At 51.9% G+C, this 19,765-nt stretch overlaps 1 protein-coding gene across 15 annotated transcripts in view; it reads right to left on the bottom strand.

Moving 5' to 3' along the window:
- WWC1 (WW and C2 domain containing 1) overlaps positions 1-19,765 on the bottom strand; it is a 164,394-nt gene that overhangs the window by 27,324 nt on the left and 117,305 nt on the right. For 13 of the 15 annotated variants that reach the window (XM_057312301.1, XM_048224284.2, XM_026510930.4 and 10 more), the window contains 7 exons: positions 13,980-14,222; positions 8,072-8,161; positions 6,711-7,246; positions 3,275-3,383; positions 2,738-2,818; positions 1,953-2,039; positions 590-782 (listed from right to left, as the gene is read on the bottom strand). In XM_057312301.1, the coding sequence (XP_057168284.1) occupies positions 590-782; positions 1,953-2,039; positions 2,738-2,818; positions 3,275-3,383; positions 6,711-7,246; positions 8,072-8,161; positions 13,980-14,222 (1,339 nt within the window). The remainder of the gene's footprint in view (positions 1-589; positions 783-1,952; positions 2,040-2,737; positions 2,819-3,274; positions 3,384-6,710; positions 7,247-8,071; positions 8,162-13,979; positions 14,223-19,765) is intronic. The other 2 variants (XM_057312302.1, XM_057312303.1) reach the window with 1 other exon arrangement.

Genomic DNA, 19,765 nt, shown 5'->3' with positions numbered 1-19,765 from the left:
GTGGTTCTGTACCCCCGCTGAGGAGGGTGGGTGGGGAGGGAGAGCCACTGAGCACCTAGTACGTGCAGACACATCACTGTCTCCCATCCTTGCTATGGGACCAGCAGCAATCAGCAGCACTTGGGAACTTCCCTAAAAATGCAGAGTCTCCCGGTGTCCCCACCCCCCACCAGACTTGCTGAATCAGGATCTGCATTTTAACTAGAGCCCAGGGTAACTTGTGTGCATGTTCAAGTTCCAGAAACTCTGCTTTAATCCTCATTGAATCCTCAGACAGCCATCTGTGAGGTAGGCAGTGTTAGCTGGATTTTACAGATAAGGAGACTCAGACAGAGAATTAAAAGAGTCGGAGGCAACGTGTCCTCAGGCGCAAGGGATGTGGCCCTGCAGTCCCGGACTCAGAGAGGAGCTTCCGGCTTCCTCACCCCTGCTCCCAGTAGGTGTGAGGACGCTGTTCACCTGCCTGGAACCCAGGTGGAGCTTCGCTGACTACAGCCTGCGTTTTCTCCAAGCCTTCTCCCTAACCTGCAAGGTGAGCCAATCCCCAGAAGGACAGAAGAGGGGACAGACAGACAGGCATAGCTCTCACCAGGCACTCCTCCAGATGGCTCCTGTCGGTGGTACAGACATCGACTCTTAAGGTCTTCTGGTGAAGGGCTGGATAGGACATGGACACCCAGAACATTTCATTGAACATGAGAGTGTCCGAGGCGTCCAGGGGCCGGGTCCGGAACAGGCAGGTGGTGCTTTCGGAGCAGGGTAGGATAGCTACACGAATGTTCCTAGAGGGAGACAGAGGAGAGCCCAGCTCAGCCTGGGTCTGGGCTGATGTGTTGGGATAAACAGTTGCTGCAGGTCCCTAAGAAAATAATAGTGGAGGAGTTTGTAAGTTCTCAAGGGCCTATGCAGGTCTTTGTAAGGGAAGCAGAAAGGGCCCCAAGGCTAACACACGGCTCTTCCTTCTTCTGAGTCCCCCAATCCTTAGAACCTCAAAGCTTGTAGAGCCCGAGGCCAACAGCGTGCAAACTTCTGTGCACAGAAGAATCAGCAAGGCTGCTTGTTCACACTCGGGAACCCTCACACAACTGCTGTTAGGCAGGCAAAATGCTAGAGCCGTTACACAATCACAGATGCACTGACCCTGTGACCCATTCAGCTCGCTTTTCGTTACTCTCCCGCAGATACCCCTGCACAAGTACCAATGACATATGGAGAAGGTTATTCACTCTGGCACTGTTTGTAAGAGCAAAAGACTGACAACGACTCTACTGTCCCATCTTGTCTTCCTTCTGTTTGGCCTGCTTTCCTCCTGCCTTTCCCCTTCCCACACGTCACAGCCCCAGATGCTGGCTGGGCACAGACCACGGGAATAGAAGCTCCCCAGTGCGTACTGTCGCTGCCCCAGTGCGTACCATCTAGTTAAAGGAGAAACATGTAGGCAATGAAATGCAATGAAACATAAAGCCGGTCTGCAATGGGAAGAACCAACAGGCAAACAGTGCAGGCGTTTGCTGTATCATCATGTAGGGTGATACCCGTCACACCCTTCTGACAGAAGCACGGGACGGGCACGGACTCTTGAGAACGGCAGACCTATCTCCTTCTGTGCGGAATACTTGAACTTAGAGCAGATAAAAGGGGTCATGACCACCTTCTTCATGAGGCTTCAAGTTCACAAGGGCAAGGATTTGCTCACCACCCCATTCTTAGTGCTGGCACATGGTAGGGGCTCACGATGAACTTGTGAAGGAACTGAGGCTGTCTGGAGTGCTTCTCTCTACAGTGAGTTTACCATCATGCCTGTATCCGCATTCACAGTCCTGACCCGCGGCCTCACGGTCAGGTGTATGAAATGCAGGGCCCATTGTCGGAGCAGGACAGAGCGGGAGAGCCCCCAGGCATGGCCACAGAGGCCGAGAGGGTGACAGACACCCTGTCAGCTATATACTCACACTTTCTGGTCCTGTTGCAGCAACAGAGCAGAAAGGTTACTGAGCTGGATGATTAATATTGCAAACTGCTTATTCTTCTCATCATACCTGAAACGGAAAGGGGCATATGGAGCACCTATGAGTGACACGTTTCTCTCTCTCAATGATCACAAACGTGTCTGCTGGCTGCTCAGGGGACTGTGGTGAGCTCGCGAGCACAGGATCAGGGCTTTGCTGCCATGCAGGGGGGTAGGTGCAGAGCCGTCAGTCTCGATTTCTTTTTTTTTTTTTTTGCCTTTTTTTGGGGGGGGGGGCAGTCTCAATTTTTTAAAGAGAAGCCAGAAGACTGTGTTGTGTGACATTTCTTGATGTTTAAATGTTGGCAATTAATTTCTACTGAAAATAATATCGAGGCTGTCCTACACCAAGAGAAAACAAGAAGAATAACAAATCTGGGCTGCAACCCCCCCCAGAGGGCGGAAACCTCAATGGGACGGTAAGACAAACAGCCACAGCAACAATGACCAAACAGACCAAGACACAGGAGGTCTGAGTCGTGGTCTGGCTCCGCCACTGGCCGGCTCTGTGAGTTGGGGCAAAGTTACGAGGTCTTGCAGACCTCATTTTTCTCTTTTGTAAAATGTGGAGCTGAGAGGGAGAGAGAGTGTTGTCCTCCTTTAGCTGGGAGCCCACAACTGTCGGCCCTTCCTGCTGGTTCTGCCTTCCTCCCCTGGGCAGCCATGAAGGTCAAGGCTGGGAGGATGCTGCCGACCACCCCCTCTGAGCTCGCCCTCGCGGTCACTTACTTCAGGGCAATCTGAACCCGGGTTGTACCCACTGCTTCTGATTCGTCACTGTCAAAAGCAGTGGCTTCTGAAGCACCCAGTCTGGAAGGCAACACGGGGAAGAAGAGGGTCAGGCTTCCCTGCAGTAACCTGGGGCCAAAGCCGTCTTCCAGACATGGGTTTCTCTCTGGCAGGGTGCAGCTGGGTCCTCAGGGAGGAAAGTTTGGGTCTGCTCAGACTCCCTGCAGACCCTGCCTGCCTTCCCACAACTGCTCGGGATTTCTCTCTGGAAGGGGCTGCCCTTTCTCCAGTACTTGCCCCCCTAGCCATATGCTCCTTCGTGGCAATCACAGGACCTGCACTCCTGCAAATGTGAAGTGCCCCCAGCCCCTGGAGGAGCTGTGCTGTGTGCATCTTCAACACACCCCAACCAGGGCACCCAGGGGGAAGATGGGGTCACATGGCCACCCCCTCCAGTGGGCCCGTCCCATACACCTGAGGGGGCCCGGGCTCGGCATCCTCAGACTTCCCAGAGAGAGCCAAGACTCAGGGACCCACCTCCGCACGGAAGCCTCATACACACCACTGTCCCCGGCCACAGATTCATCCGACACAGCAGCAGAGACACAGGGCACTTTCAGGCTGCACCCCTGGGCTGTATTCATAGCTGGAGGAAGAAGCGGGGAAAGGAAGGATGGCAAGGCAGGGTTCCGAAACCAGGACACTGTCTTTGCAACACACACTTTTGAACTACACTGTGTCCTAAGGTGTCCCGCCGAATACCACGTCTGAACTCGACAGCCAGGTCCTGCCTTGCTTTGGGGTGTAGGATTTCAGGTTTAACATCCCAGACTTGGAAGCTCCACCACTTACTGCTTCGAGCCACTGGGACAGGGCCAGAGAGCCCCTGGATTTCTTCTCTGTAAAATGGGGAAAGTAACACCTCCCTATGCGGCTGCCGGGGGGACCCAACGAGATATTCTAGTGAAGTCCTTAGTACAGAGGCTGATACAGGAAAACATTCTACGAAATTCAGTATCATTATCCTTACTGCAATGGTCACTCCCACCGCTGTGGTGATACCTTCTAGATCGATCCCTACATTCCTGGGGCAAAATAAGAGCCCCTGGACCCTCAGGAGGAGCAAGAGGAAGGAAAGGGAGGATTTCACCACTGGCTCTCGCCACTCGGACTATTCCATCCATTCCACTCCTAACTCTGCTCCTCAGCTCCCCTGCCCTTGACAGAGGCCCTCGAAAGTCTCCGACCCAGGGCTCCAACCAGGCACTTGTACATTCCTTCCTCCTGTAAGTCGCAGGTGCTGATGGTGAGCCAGGCCCGCTGCCAGGCTCTGGGCTATCAAGATGGATAGGACAGTTCTTGAGCTCTGTGCAACGGGGAAGACCAGGTTCAGGCCCTTCAACCTCACAGCCAGCACTTCTGAGTGCCCACTGGGTGCCAGGCGCCGGGGCAGCCTGGAGAAGAGTCCGGGGGCGGGCCAGGCTGAGGGAAGGGACAGGGACAGCGAGCCTGGGGGGAGCCAAGGGGCGATCTGGGTGCGGCTTTCCCAGCCCGTGTCCCACGCCTGCTGCGGCCCGCGGAGACCTCCCGCCTTCAGACCCACGCATCTCCACCCTCCACTAAACCACTTAAGGAGATTAATTTGTCTGCTGACTGAACAGCGGCACTAATCGCATAACCTGCTTAGTGTCGGAGCTCAGCCTGGCATCGCTCACCGCAGGGACGGCTTCTGGAGATGGCGCGAAGGAAAACGCCATCCTGAGACGTGTGGTCCTTGGCCCACAAGCCCCACGGACACTTGGGGAGGACAGGGGGTCCCTCCCAGCACCTTGCTGGGTCCCTGACTTAGCTTGTCGCCACCCTGTGACAGAGTGTCAGGAGTTGTTCTCAAGCCTCGTTAGAGGTTCCACCTACACCCGGCTCCTCTCCAGGGCACAATTTTCTGAAGTTGGCCACCTGCTGTAGAGTAGGAAGCCTGTTTTTATTTTTGTTTGAGAGCACTCAGCAAGACTCCCTTCCTGATGAGGGAGCCCCAGGGATCTCTCGGCTCCTCTTCTAAGGAAATGGCTGGCATTCACCCAGCAGAGCCTTCAATTAACCAAGAAACCGCGTCTTTCCCCTCACCTTGCTCCCACTGGCCCTTGCACAAGAACAGATAATTCTGGGTATAGCAGCAGCCATCCCGCCTATTCCTGGAGCCTTAAGCCTGAGATGGGTGCAGCTTTTCCCACTTGGCCTCACAAGGAGCCAGGAGTGGGAGCCCTGTGTATACAAAGCCAGCACACGTCTTAGTGTGGGAGCTGGGCAGGCGGTCCTGGTGCCAGTCCAGATTCTACCACTTCCTAGCTGTGACACTGACCTTACTGGGCCTCACTTCTTTTGTCTGTAAATGAGGATAAAAGTAGCACCCATCTCGCAGACTTGTTATGAAGCTTAAATGAGTAAATACGTAACAGTGACCGTACCTTGCACACCTGCATTCAATAAATCACGGCCAGGAAAGCCTGGGAGTCCCAGGCGAGGTGCCTGGACACCCTGCTCAGTTTTGACCTTCACACCAGATGGGCATGGTGGGGCCAGTGAGCACCGGAGTGTCTCAGGAGCAAACACACAGAGCTGCCTCTCGTCCTGAGAGGAGTGTGATGATTCAAGAGGCTGGGGGCTTGGGTCGAAAAACCCAGGTTCCAATCCCTTCTTTCCTCACTTGCTGGCTGGGGGATCTAAAGCAAGTAATACCACCTTTCTGAACCTGTTTCCTCATCTGTGAAATGGGCATAGAAGTAACCTATTTCGCTGTATAAAGCACACTGCCCATCACACAATACACCCCAATAAATATTAACTATTATAATTTAATATGGGGTTGCTGGTCAAAATGAATTTCTCTTCTGACAAATCTCAGCTGGACTATCAGCATCTTTTTTTTTTTTTTTAAAGATTTTATTTATTTATTCGACGGAGATAGAGACAGCCAGCGAGAGAGGGAACACAAGCAGGGGGAGTGGGAGAGGAAGAAGCAAGCTCATAGCGGAGGAGCCTGATGCGGGGCTCGATCCCATAATGCCAGGATCACGCCCTGAGCCGAAGGCAGACTCTTAACCGCTGTGCCACCCAGGCGCCCCTGGACTATCAGCATCTTCTGCTTTGAAGATTCCAACTTGAGTCTCGGTCCATACCAAATGCTCTTTCTGACCCCACGCAGAATGGGAGCCAGATCATACCATTCCCTGGCTTCAAACAGTCATAGGGGGTCCCTGCTGCTGCTAGGATAAAATCCAAACTCCCTCCCATGGCCTGCCAGGCCTTAAACGACCTGGACTCTGCCCGATTCTCTGGTTTGCTGGTGACCTCTCACTGCTGGCCTCAGAGATTCTGCTCTTGCTTCTGCCAAGGCTGGCTCCTCCTCACTATTCAAGCACCCACTCAAAGGTCGCCTTCCTTCACACCCAATCTGAATGGGCAGCCCCACCCCAACCGGAATGGCCCCATCACATCCCGTTTTATTTTCCTTCTAGGGCTTTTATTGGTCTGACTGTGCAGTGACTGTCTGTGCCTTCACTGGCACGTGAGCTTCACGGGGACGGGGACCTTGAGCTTGCCAGTCGTCAACACTCTATCTTTGGAACTAATCCTATGCCTGGCACATGGCCCATCTGTTGAATGCACAAATGAAGGAATCCGTGGACATCCATTAGCACAAGACCTGGCATTTAGTTTTAAGAGTGACTTAATATCTGTTGAGTGAAGGAATCCACCACAGAAAACCCCTTAGCCCAGGACCTAGAATACTGTAGCACATAAAAAATGCCTCCTGAATGAATACATGAATTGATAAACACGTGAAAGCCGGGCACACAGAAAGCAGTCAGTAAATGACCCTAATTATCCCTGGGGTCTGTACTCAGGCCTGAGTGCACTTCCTACCCTCCTCCCTCCTCCCTCCTCACGGTCCCCCCTGTGTGATGCTCTCTACCTTGGCCCAACTGTTTGCCTTCCGTTCCTGGTTCATCCAGCCGGTATCTTTCCCGGGTGCCGCCGCCGAGGCTCAGTTCGCAAAGAGTGGCGCTCAGCTCCGGGTCTTCAAACTCCAGAGGGCTCAGGAAAGCATCTCCAGCCAGCAGCGGGTCAGCAATGAGAGGGGAGCAGGGTGGGGACGGAGAGGAGAGGGAGGAGCGGGGGGACAGGGAGGTCATGGATTTCGGGGTGCCAGACAGGGAGCGCAGGGCCTGCAGGCGGCTGCCCCCCTCCGCCTTCTGGGTCTTGGCCACCTCGTCCTCATGGATGGTGGTGATGCAGCCCGAGGGCCGGAAGCCAGTGGCCCCCTCCAGGAGCAGGAACTCCACCTTGCTCTGCAGCTCCGACTCCAGCTGCTCGAAGGGGTCATAGTAGAGGTCAGTGAAGCTGGCTGAGGTGGAGGAGTCCAGGCTGGAGGCGGCCAGGGAGCCCCGGCTGGATGTGAGGGATCCAGGGCTGCTGCCTGAGGACAGGGACTGCATGCTGCTTGAGAGGCTGGGGGCAGGGAGGGGACAGAGCGTGAGAGCAGGCGGAGTGCACTGGCCACCTGGAACCTCCTTCCAGGCTCTGAACAGCACTACGGCCACTTACAACACTGAATTCTGTTGGACCCTCTTGACAATCTCCAGGGGAGACCATGCACCCCCATTTCACTAAAGAGGATACCTTGAGAAGCCCACGAATCAGAAAGTGGTAGAGCTGGGATTCAAACCCAAGTCAGCTACCTTAGAAGTCCATTTTTTCCTGCTTCCCAAACCTCCACTGGCCCTAGTCCATTTTCACTCTTTGCCCCTTATGAATCCAGCCCAATTTTTTAATATTTTTCCTCAAATAAACTCAGTCTTTACTCTTTAATACGTTTATCTTAAAAGGAAACTATGGCCTAAATGCGACTGGAAAAGCAACATCACTTACTGCAAATAGAAGCTGATCATTAGAAATCTCTGACGGAACAAAATGTTATTAAATCCCAGCGATGCACTGTTGCCCACCGAGGCCCAGGCCTGAGGCCTGCACTCTCTGTGTCGGGAAAGCAGGTGGGCAGGTATTCGAGACGTCAATGAGACCCACCAGGCCATGACGGGGGCCTGCTCCTCGGTGCTGGCAGAAGGACCGAGGGTGCCAAGTCCAGAGAGCTGAAGGACCCTGTCCCTGGCCACGCCAGGCCCTGCCCAAGTCCACCAGTCTAACCAGCTGCCTGCTGGGCTGCTAAACGTCCACACTCAAGCCGCGGAGGACACAGGAAGGGCAGAGCCCGGGCTACCGTGGGAGGCTGGCATCTGGCCATCCCCGGGGCCACACTCACGGCCCCCCACTCACCTTTTCAGCTGGGAGTGCAGAGCTGCTACTTGTCGGGTAGCTTCCTCCAGTTCTCTCACCAGCTGGTTCCTCTTGCTGTTCAACTTTAACCTGAAGGGACAGAGGGCATGAGTGGGGAACCCCGGGAGATCCAGCCTCCGTCCACCTGAACGAGGAATCACAGGCAGGTACTTGTGTAGATGTACACATAGGACCCCCCCAGTCACATACACAAGAATTTTCCAGAGTGTTCTACTACGATGTTTGGGGAGCTAGGGCCTCCACGTATGATCCTATAGTAATGGCTATATTCATCACCCACTACACACCAGGTGTGGTGCTAGGAAACCAAGAACACAGCCTTAATTCATCTGCACAATAACCCCGCACAGCTAAAATGGTTTTTACCACTTTATATACGAGGAAATTGAGGCTCTTAGAGTGAAATAATTTACTTCAAGCTAGAGAATGAGTGGCAGAATTAGAATTCTACCCAATCACCCCTCTCTCCCCCTCCCACCTTCCTTCCCGTCCACTGGCCCCTATACACCTGCCAACATCTGCTGAGTGCCCACTTCATCCCCGAACCTGTTGTTGGCACTAGGGATAAAGATGTGAGTGACAGAATTAGTTTCTGCTCCTGTGGAGTTTACATTCTGCTGGGGGCGGGGGAGAGGACAAATATTAAGAAAATACTCGAATCTCTAATATCTAATTAACACACCGTGTGTCAGGGTCTATGAGGAAACAGTACAGAATGGTAGAAAAGAATGCAGGAGAGACCCAATTTAGACAGGTAGGCCTCTTTGAGCAAGTGACTATGTGGCTGGGCCTGCTGGTAGGTCTACACTCTTCTCAACTCCCTGGGCCCACAGCTGGGCCCCTTCACGGCTTCCGGTGCAGCTGGGCGGGTGGGGCATGGGACAGCGTTCCGGCCAATAGGATGTGAGCAAAGAAGGCACATCAGGCCAAAGTGGTTGAGTCGGTGGACCATCCCCACTGCTGCCTGGAGGGGTCCAAGAGGGGAGGCACCACAGACGGGAAGAGCCTGGGTCCCTGAATGACCAAACACGCGGAAGGCTGCCTGTCAGCCAGGCATACTCAACTGGATGCTATGGAGGCAAGAAATAAGCTTCTGCTGTGTGAAACCATGGCGATTTGGGGGTTTGTTTCTTGCAGCAGGTGGCCTGCCCTGACTAGTACCAACATTTAAGCTGATATGAAAGATGGACAGGAGTTGGCCGGGAGAAGTGCAGGGGAAAGAACATTCCAAGCAGAGACTCACAGCAGGGATCTCTTTCATTTTAAGGTCACCAGGGCTGTCGCAAGGAAAAGGGGTAGGAGGCTGTGGACGGGAGGCAGGGACAAGAGTTTGGGGTGGCTATAGGTAGTGCGATTGAGATGTCATGGGCCAGAGTGACACTGGAGCAGACAGAGAAAGATCATGGGCTGGATGAGGGGCAAGGCTGAGGGAGTTAAGAGGAACACTGTGAGGTACCTGACGGTGGCAACTAAACAGATCTGAGACGGCTTCTGCAGAGACGGGAAGGCGAGGGGCCGAGCAGCCCAGGGGAGGAGAAGAGTTCTCTTATGGATGTGTGGGCGTGAACGCTGAACAGGTGGGGATTCCTCAACACGTGGACCACCACATGAAAGAGAGGACCATCTGCTACGGATTAGGCTGCGGCCCCCTACCCCAGAATTCATATGCTGAAGTCTTAATAACCCAGTACCTCAAAATGGGACTGTATTTGGAGAAAAGGCCTTTAAGGAATTACGGTAAAATGAGGTCCTATGGATGAGCCCTAATCCAACGTGACCCTGAGATTAGGACACAGACCCTGCACACAGAGCAGACGTTCAGAGGTGGATGGCCATCTTCAAGCTAAGGAGAGAAACTTCCCAAGAAACAATTCTGGCAACACTTTGGTCGTAGACTTGGTCTTGGACTCCAGAACGGTGAGATAATACATTTCTGCTACTGAAGTCACCCATTTTGGTTTGGCAGCCCTAACAAACGAATGTACCACCACAGGGTAAAATATAATGGGGAAAGGAAAGGGAGAGGCCGGCACTACGCTCCGAGGATACACAGCACTCCGCGGGTGAACGGCACCAGAGAGCCCAGAGAAGAGGCAGGTGAGTGTGGGGCCCTGTCCTGGAACGTGCGAGCATGGAGGCATGGCTGATAGCTGATACTAAAGCCCATTTCAGTAACGACCTCCCTGGAAGCAAAATCCTTGCGTTTAGAGGAAACTGCTGGATCCAGGCCCACCTCTCAGCCCCCAGCCTTTCCTGAAATCCTGCATGGAGGGCAGCTTGGGTGGGCTCTAGGGAGTGTGCTGCCCCTGGAATGGCTCCCTCTAACCGCTGGAGTGAGCCCCCTCGAAGGTCCCAGGATCTGACAGGGCAGGGGCTCCATCAAGCAAGACTGTGCCCTCATGAACTCAGGACGTGGGCTGCCGTCAGGGAGCCACTGTTCATGGTTCTCAGGGTGTGGTCCGCAGCCCGTCTGCAGAGGAAAGGGAGGCGTGCTGATTAAAAGCTCCTTCCTGGGTCCTACTTTGATCAACCGAATCAGAAAGTCCAGGGCAGGGCCCACGCATCTGCATTTCTCTGAGGGCTCACAGGTGATTTCCAGGCACAGGAAGGTTCACGAGCTGTCGCACGGCGTGTCCTGCTCTTCCTGCATTCTGCAGGGGGCCCGCCACATGGCTGCGCTCAGGAAACATCTGCTGCTCGGACCACTTCTTCCCAGGTGAGGGAGGCAAAATGCGTTCTCTCTGCGGAAAGACCTGCCTGTTCTGTCTCCTGCAGACAAATGTTCCACTGCGGGGCTCATATCCCCGTATGGCATCTTGCTAGAGAGGAACTGACTGACCCATTCCTAGAGTAAGAGTACAGCCAATCCAGCCTAGGGCCAGGGAGAAAGAGTTCATTCTCACGGAAAAACCTAACCATGCCAAACCTCCACCAACACGCGCAGACCTCCAACGCAGGCTCTGCGATGAAGACCAGAACTTGCTCTAGACACTGAGCCAGGTGGTGAGGGACTCAGCATGGGTCTTGGCCAGTTCAATCCTGGTGCTGTTTTTTCAGAGCCCCGCCTGGGGCTGGTGGGGCAGGCAGCAGGCCTGCAGATGGAGGCCAAAGTACACAAAATCCTGACTCTCACTGGAATGGACAGGACTGTGGAATCTCGACTTTTTTTGTTTTTTTAATGCATATTTCCACCTTTGTCCCTTTATTTTTTTTTATGATGTTGAATTAGCCAACATCATTAGTTTTTGATGTCGTGTTCACCGATTCATGAGTTGCATATAACACCCAGTGCTCATCACCACACATGCCCTCCTTAATGGCCATCACCCGGTTACCCCATCCTCTCCGGACTCTTCTGAAGAGCAAAGGCCTTGGAAGGCTGTGGGGTTGCGGGGCCAAGAAGCAGCTGGGGCTCACCATTTCTCCTTTCATTTCCCTGTTCTCTGGAAGAATAGTCACAGACACATGTTCTGGGAAAATACGCAGGTGCCACTGGAGCCCCACCGCGATGCCACAGGGACTGGGAATAGGGTGGCCTCACCTTCCTGAGCATGGGGGTGTAGCCACCTGCAGCAACTCGCAGGTGCCGAGGCCGCCTCACAGGGGTGCTGGGCTCGGCAGGCCATATGGCATTTGTCTGTGATGCCCGGCACATGCTGGGAAGCCATAAAAGTAGGGAGAGGATTCAGAAGGTGGAGCTGGAATCCTCACAAGCTGTGGCTCACGACCTGGGGTGCTGGCTCAAAAGGCAAGAGCTTGGGCTGCATCTCAGGCCTGGGGAACTGGTCCCTGGGGAGAGGCCAGGGGGCCCACACTCTAACCAGCCCCCTGACTGCACAGCAGTGCTCAGAAGTGGCGGCGGGGGCCCACGGAAAGGGAGGGTGGAAGCAGCGGGTAGGACCTGGGGTGATGCGATGTCTGATTGTGACCGATCTGGGACTGAGGTGTGGCAGGCCCGCGGTCCCCTTCCTGGATGTGTCTATTCCTGTCCTTCTCAAAGGCCCCTTGAGTGGAGAGCCTGATGTGTGAGGGTGAAGAGCATGGCACTCCCAGTCTGAGAGACAGGAGAGAGGAGCAGAAGAAACAACGGGAGAGAAAGAGACCTAGGGAGACCAACGGAGTCCGGGGGATGAACACAGACAGACGCAGGACCAGAAGCAAACGGCGAGAGACAAAGGCGAAACTTCACCGGGTTGGCTTTCTCCTCTCTCCTCTCCAGGATGCTCGCAGCCACCAGCACTGGAGTCTGACGTGCTTGCTTACAAGAGGCCAGGCGGAGGCTGCTCAACTCGACCCACCTGGCACCCGCCATGTGCAAGTGGGGCTTATTCAAGGATTAGGGTCGGACTGCGAGCTGGGTGCCGTAGAGCTCAGAAGGCTCCCTGAAGGTATCTCAGGACCCATCATGAGGGGACGCAGACAGCATGCACCTGGGCACCTAGGATGCCTGGTCTGCTTCTAGGCAAGTTTGCCTGCTATATAAACTGGGCTTCTGCCTCTGAATTCCCTTGCTCATCCCTGCACATGCGCACGCACACGCACACACACACACACACACACACACACACACACACACTTCATTTCTAAGCTCCTTAAGGGCAGGGACCTTGCTCAAAGTCTGCTGCCAAAAACAGTGAAACTAACTAGGATAGATTTTAAAGGTATTGGGGCAGGGATTGTGACTTACTAACTTCTGAATCCTCCAAATCGCCTTGCACAGAGAGTATGTGTAACAAAATATGTCTCAAATAAATGAACAAACGATGGGCTGATGGACAATGAATGAATGATGAGAGCTAAGGACTGCAGGGCCTACTTTGAACACAGGGCTGTGCTCTGTGCAATGTGGGTGTGGAGCTTGACGGGACCCTGCAGGAAATAAAGTCTGTTATCCAGAGAACAACAACTCATGGCTTTGGGTTAAACCACACCCACAGATGAAGGTGATTTAGCCTTCACAATATTTTTAAAAGTTATTGAATTAATTGCCGATGATTAAAAATTAAAAATAGGGGCGCCTGGGTAGCGCAGTCGTTAAGCGTCTGCCTTCGGCTCAGGGCGTAATCCCGGCATTCCGGGATCGAGTCCCACATTGGGCTCCTCGGCTGGGAGCCTGCTTCTTCCTCTCCCACTCCCCCTGCTTGTGTTCCCTCTCTCGCTGGCTGTCTCTCTGTCACATAAATAAATAAAATCTTTAAAAAAAAAAAATTAAAAATAAAAACAACTCTTTTCTTGAAATATGGGGACCTCCGGCACCCCAAGGCCTGAATTCCCACCTGCTGGAGGTAGGAGTTGGCACCCATTTGGGGCAAGCACCGGGGGTCTGCGCATGCCAGTCTGACCAGTCTGCCCAGGAGGGCGTCCAGCATTTGCACTGCCTGCCTGGCCCCTCTAAGCAATCTCACTTTGCACCCCCTCAGGCTGAGCTGACATCAGTTTAGTGGGTCACGACCATCATGAGAAGAAATGCAATGTAAGAGAGACAACATCAGAGGGCTACCGCACACAGAAGGAGTATGCACTGTTTTGTGAAACTTATGTATCATGGGAGTCACCGTCACAAAGTTGGCAATGACTGGTCTCCATTATCTAGGGTTATGCAGCTTACCTTAGTCAGAAGACAATTTCTGAAAACCTGCACCCGAGCAGACGTTTTGGTATTGGCATCCCCTGTGCAAACTCCCAGGGAACTGGCATTCTGGATGGTGAATCATTCCCCCCAGTTTGCTACTTCGCAGAGTTGCGAGATCTCTACACTGAGTGTTCTTAGGGCGGAGCCCTGGTGCCCCAGGGGGTCCCTCCTGCCCCTTCCCCTGCCTGGGCTACAGGATAGACCGGCAGCGAGGGAAGGGTTCCATGCCCCCTCCCGGCCCCAGCCCCACCCCACCTCTCCGTCAGGGCCTTGCTCTGCGTGTCCCGAGCTGCCTGCAGATCCTTCTCCAGCCGCTTCCGGGCCATCTCCAGCTGCTCCACCTCCCCCTGGGTCCACTTGCGGGGGCTGATGAAGCGCATCTCCTTCAGCAGCTCCTCCTTCTCGTTGATGAGGATGAGCCGGTCCCTTTCCGAGTCCAGCACTCCAGGCCAGGCCTCGCTGTCGAGCTTGGCCAGCTGGATCTTCAGGTTGGCGATCCTGTGGGCGGAGAGGCGAGCGTGACGGGTGTGCCGAGGGGCCCTGCGGGAGCGGGGTCCCAGACTGCGTTTCCAGGGTGATGCACAAGGAGCCACGACAGCCTCAGAGCCATCTCTGGCGGCGACTGTCTTCGCCGGACCAGCGTGTGGTCTCAAGGAAACTATTTTTATCTAACAAACACAATTGTTGGCCTACCCTGTGCCAACAATGAGTGCGCCCTGCGGGGGTGGGGAAGAGACGTAAACAAGGTGGTGTCCTTGCCCTGAGGGACACGAAGCTGGTAGAACAGAGAGCTGGATTCAACACCAGGCAAAGCCTCCTACCACCAGCTGTGTGACCTTGGGCAAGTCGCTGCATGTCTCTGAAGGGAGTAATGAAGGCTCCTCTGTCACAGGGTTGTGGTAGAAGGCTTTAGACATAATTCCATGAACCCTCAAACACGGTGTTTGGTACACAGAAAGCACTCAAGTGAATGCTTCTGCTGCTAGCGTTTTATTACCTGGCTTGACCACTTACTAGGCATATGATGTCGGGTGAACCCTCTGAGCCTTGTTCTGAAAATGAGCAATAATGTATTCAGAGGAGCTGGCACGTAACAGGTGCTCAACCAGCGGCCGAGAGGGGCCCACTACAACGGCAGCAAATACTGCCATTGCTAACTGCGTAGTCCCAGTCCAGAGACTGGGGTCTGAGGCCTTGAGCTGGAGAGTCTTGGTTCTGGCCTTCTCGACAGGAGGCACCATTCTTAGATCGTTTTGGTGTCACGGTGCCTGGTACACGGCAGGCACTTACTAAATGTGAACAGGAAGGAGTTGGGAGCTCTATCCCTTAACTTCTTTGAGACGCAGTCTCCTCACCTGTAAGATGGGCTCAGTAATGGAACCTGCAGGGTGGGTTACGAGAACCCAATGAAAACTTACCATCAAGAGCTCTTTACACGCTGCCAAGCGCTGCACAGGTATTAAGTATAATTATCTTTGGACCAAAATAAGATTCACAATATAACTAAGATGACTGCTACAAGTACCCCAAAGGAATCATGATGTGATCCTTTAGGAGTCAGCCTTCGCAAAGCCTTTCAGCTAACACATCCTCGCCCCACCCAACCCCTACAGTGTGGATAAGACCTGGCGGGGAATGTGCTGGACAGAGGGCCACAGCGGATATGGCTCACCTAAGATTGCACGTCAGAAACATGGCCAGCGGAGTTAAGATGGCGGAGGAGTAGGGGACCCCTTTTTCAGCCGGTCCCCCGAGTCGAGCTGGATAGGTACCAGACCAGCCTAAACAACCACGGAACCAGCCTGAGACGCAGGAAGATGCATCTGGATCTCTACAAATGAACATCTCCAGCGCTGAGTATTGAGGTACGAAGTGGGGAGCCATGAAACTGTGCACAGATATCGGAAGATAAACGGAAGGGGGAGGGAGCCGCCGCGTTCGGGCGCCGGGAAGCGGCAGCCACTTGCACGGGGGAGCGGGTGGGGTTCGCGGACGGCACCCGCAAAACAGCAGACTGAGACCGTGAGCCGGGTGCGCGCGCCACCAGGCATCTCGCGGAACACCGGAATCCCGGTGCGCTCACTGGATCCAGACTGAGACCGGGAGATCCGGGAGCGGGTGCGGGGCGGCCGGTGGCTGGCGGCATTAGAAACACAAAGGACAGAGACGTGCCGGCCCTGGAAGTGAGGGCTGGGACGCCGGGTGTGGGGCGCACATCCCGGACGCTGCAGGGTTGAGCAGCACCAACAGAAACAGAGTTAAAGTGGCCAGAACATCAGTGGAGAACGGGCCGCGATCCCTCTGTTCCGTGACAGAGGCTGAAATTTGGCCGCTGCTGCTCTGACTCTCAGAAGAGGCACAGCAAACCGCCAGGGAAAGCCGCCAGAGAACAAAAGCCTGGAAATACCGGCTCAGGGAGTGCCCATCCCCATCCCCCCTCGCAGGGGACGCCGAGACTCTACCCAAACATGGCTGCCTGAGTATCGGCGCGGCAGGCCCCTCCCCCAGAAGGCAGGCTGAAAAATCAAGAAGCCCACAACCCGGGCGCCTGGGTGGCACAGTCATGGAGCGCCTGTCTTCGGCTTAAGGCGCGATCCCAGCGTTCCGGAAAGGAGTCCCTCATCGGGCTCCTCCGTTGGGAGCCTGCTTCTTCCTCTCCCACTCCCCTGCTTCTGTTCCCTCTCTCGCTGGTTGGCTGCCACATAAATAAATAAATAAAATCTTTAAAGAAGAAGCCCACATCCCTAAGATCCCTATAAAACAAGGGGCACGGCCTGGGACCCAGTCAATAATTTGGGCTCTGGACAACCCCGCAACCTCTCCTCATCAGAATGACAAGAAGGAGAAGCCCCCCCCAGCAAAGAAAAGACAGTGAGTCTGTGGCCTCTGCCACAGAAGTAATGGATATGGATGTAACCAAATTATCAGAAATGGAATTCAGAGTAACGATGGTCAAAATGATGAGTAGAATTGAAAAAACTATTAACAAAAAGGTTACTGAGAATATAGAATCCCTAAGGACAGAAATGAGAGCGAATCTGACAGAAATTAAAAATTCTATGAGCCAAATGCAGGCAAAACTAGAGGCTCTGACGGCCAGGGTTGCAGAAGCAGAGGAACGGGTTAGTGAATTGGAGGATGGGTTAATAGAGGAAAAACCAAAATAGAAGCTGCTCTTAAAAAAATCCAAGCCCATGAATGTAGGTTACGGGAGATTACTGACTCAATGAAACGATCCAATGTTAGAATCATCGGCATCCCCGAGGGGGTGGAGAAAAACAGAGGTCTAGAAGAGATATTTGAACAAATTGTAGCTGAAAACTTCCCTAATCTAGCGAGGGAAACAAACATTCGTGTCCAAGAGGCAGAGAGGACCCCTCCCAAGCTCAACCACGACAAACCTACGCCACGTCACGTCATAGTGCAATTCGCAAATATTAGATCCAAGGATACAGTATTGAAAGCGGCCAGGGCAAAGAAATTTCTCACGTACCAAGGCAAAGGCATCAGAATTACGTCAGACCTGTCTACACAGACCTGGAATGAGAGAAAGGGTTGGGGGAGCATTTTTAAAGCTCTTTCAGAGAAAAACATGCAGCCAAGGATCCTTTATCCAGCAAGGCTGTCATTCAGAATTGATGGAGAAATAAAGACATTTCAGAATCGCCGGTCACTAACCAATTTCGTAACCACGAAACCAGCCCTACAGGAGATATTACGGGGGGTTCTATAAAAGTAAAAAGGCCCCAAGAGTGATACAGAACAGAAAGTCACAGCCAATACAAACAAAGACTTTACTGGCAACATGGCAACATTAAAATCATATCTCTCAGTAATCAGTCTTAATGTAAATGGTTTGAACCATCCCATAAAACGCCACAGGGTTGCAGATTGGATAAAAAGGAATGACCCATCCATTTGCTGTCTACAAGAGACTCATTTTGAACCCAAAGATGCATTCAGACTGAGAGTAAGGGGATGGAGTACTATCTTTCACGCAAATGGACCTCAAAAGAAAGCTGGGGTAGCAATTCTCATATCAGATAAATTGGATTTTAAACTACAGACTATAGTTAGAGATGCAGAAGGGCACTATATTATTCTTAAAGGAAGTATTCAACAAGTGGATATGACAATTATAAATATATATGCCCCCAACAGGGGAGCAGCAAGATACACAAGCCAACTCTTAACCAGAATAAAGAGACATATAAATAAAAATACATTAATAGTAGGGGACCTCAACACTCCACTATCAGAAATAGACAGAACACCCTGGCAAAAACTAAGCAAAGAATCAAAGGCTTTGAATGCCATACTCGACGAGTTGGACCTCATAGATATATATAGAACACTACACCCCAGAACCAAAGAATACTCATTCTATTCTAATGCCCATGGAACATTCTCAAGAATAGACCATGTTCTGGGACACAAAACAGGTCTCAACCGATACCAAAAGATTGAAATTATCCCCTGCATATTCTCAGACCACAACGCTCTGAAATTGGAATTCAACCACAAGGAAAAATTTGGAAGAAACTCAAACACTTGGAGACTAAGAACCATCCTGCTCAGGAATGACTAGATAAACCAGGAAATCAAAAATCAAATTAAACAATTTATGGAGACCAATGAGAATGAAAATACAACAGTCCAAAACCTATGGGATACTGCAAAGGCAGTCCTAAGGGGGAAATACATAGCCATCCAAGCCTCACTCAAAAGAATAGAAAAATCTAAAATGCAGTTTTTATATTCTCACCTCAAGAAGCTGGAACAGCAACAGAGGGACAGGCCTAATCCACGCAGGAGGAAGCAGTTGACCAAAATTAGAGCAGAAATCAATCAATCAGAAACCAGAAGTACAGTAGAGCAGATCAACAGGACTAGAAGCTGGTTCTTTGAGAGAATCAATAAAATTGACAGACCACTGGCAAGACTTATCCAAAAGAAAAGAGAAAGGACCCAGATTATTAAAATTATGAATGAAAAAGGAGAGGTCACGACAAACACCATTGAAATTGGAAGGATTATTAGAAATTTTTATCAACAGCTATATGCCAATAAACTAAGCAATCTGGAAGAGATGGAATCCTTCCTGGAAACCTATAAACTACCAAGATTGAAACCGGAAGAAATTGATTTCTTAAACAGGCCAATTAATTATGAAGAAATTGAGTCAGTGATAAACAACCTTCCAAATAACAAAACTCCAGGCCCGGACGGTTTTCCTGGGGAATTCTACCAAACATTCAAAGAAGAAATAATACCTATTCTCCTAAAGCTATTTCAAAAAATAGAAACAGAAGGAAAGCTACCAAACTCATTCTATGAGGCCAATATTACCTTGATCCCCAAACCAGGCAAAGACCCCCTCAAAAAGGAGAATTACAGACCGATCTCCCTAATGAATATGGACGCCAAAATCCTCAACAAGATACTTGCTAATAGAATCCAACAGTACATTAAAAGGATTATCCATCACGATCAAGTGGGATTCATACCTGGGATGCAAGCGTGGTTCAATATTCACAAATCAATCAGCGTGATACATCATATCAACAAGAAAAGACTCAGGAATCATATGATCCTCTCAATAGATGCCGAAAAAGTACTTGACAAAATACAGCATCCTTTCCTGATTAAAACCCTTCAGAGTGTAGGAATAGAAGGTACATTTCTCAATCTCATAAAAGCCATCTATGAAAAGCCTACTGCAAATATTATTCTCAATGGGGAAAAGCTGGAAGCCTTTCCCTTAAGATCAGGAACTCGACAAGGATGCCCACTCTCGCCACTATTATTCAACAGAGTACTACAAGTCCTTGCAACAGCAATCAGACGACAAAAAGGGATCAAAGGTATTCAAATCGGCAAAGAAATCAAAATGTCTCTCTTCGCAGATGACATGATACTCTATATGGAAAACCCAAAAGAAGCCACTCCCAAACTATTAGAAGTTATAGAGCAATTCAGTAACGTGGCGGGATACAAAATCAATGCTCAGAAATCAGTTGCATTTCTATACACGAATAACA

The sequence above is a fragment of the Ursus arctos genome, unplaced genomic scaffold (genome assembly GCF_023065955.2).
Source record: "Ursus arctos isolate Adak ecotype North America unplaced genomic scaffold, UrsArc2.0 scaffold_15, whole genome shotgun sequence".
Lineage (NCBI taxonomy): Eukaryota > Metazoa > Chordata > Mammalia > Carnivora > Ursidae > Ursus > Ursus arctos.
Note: the sequence above shows the minus strand (reverse complement) of the source record. Positions and strands in the feature narration are given on the sequence as shown.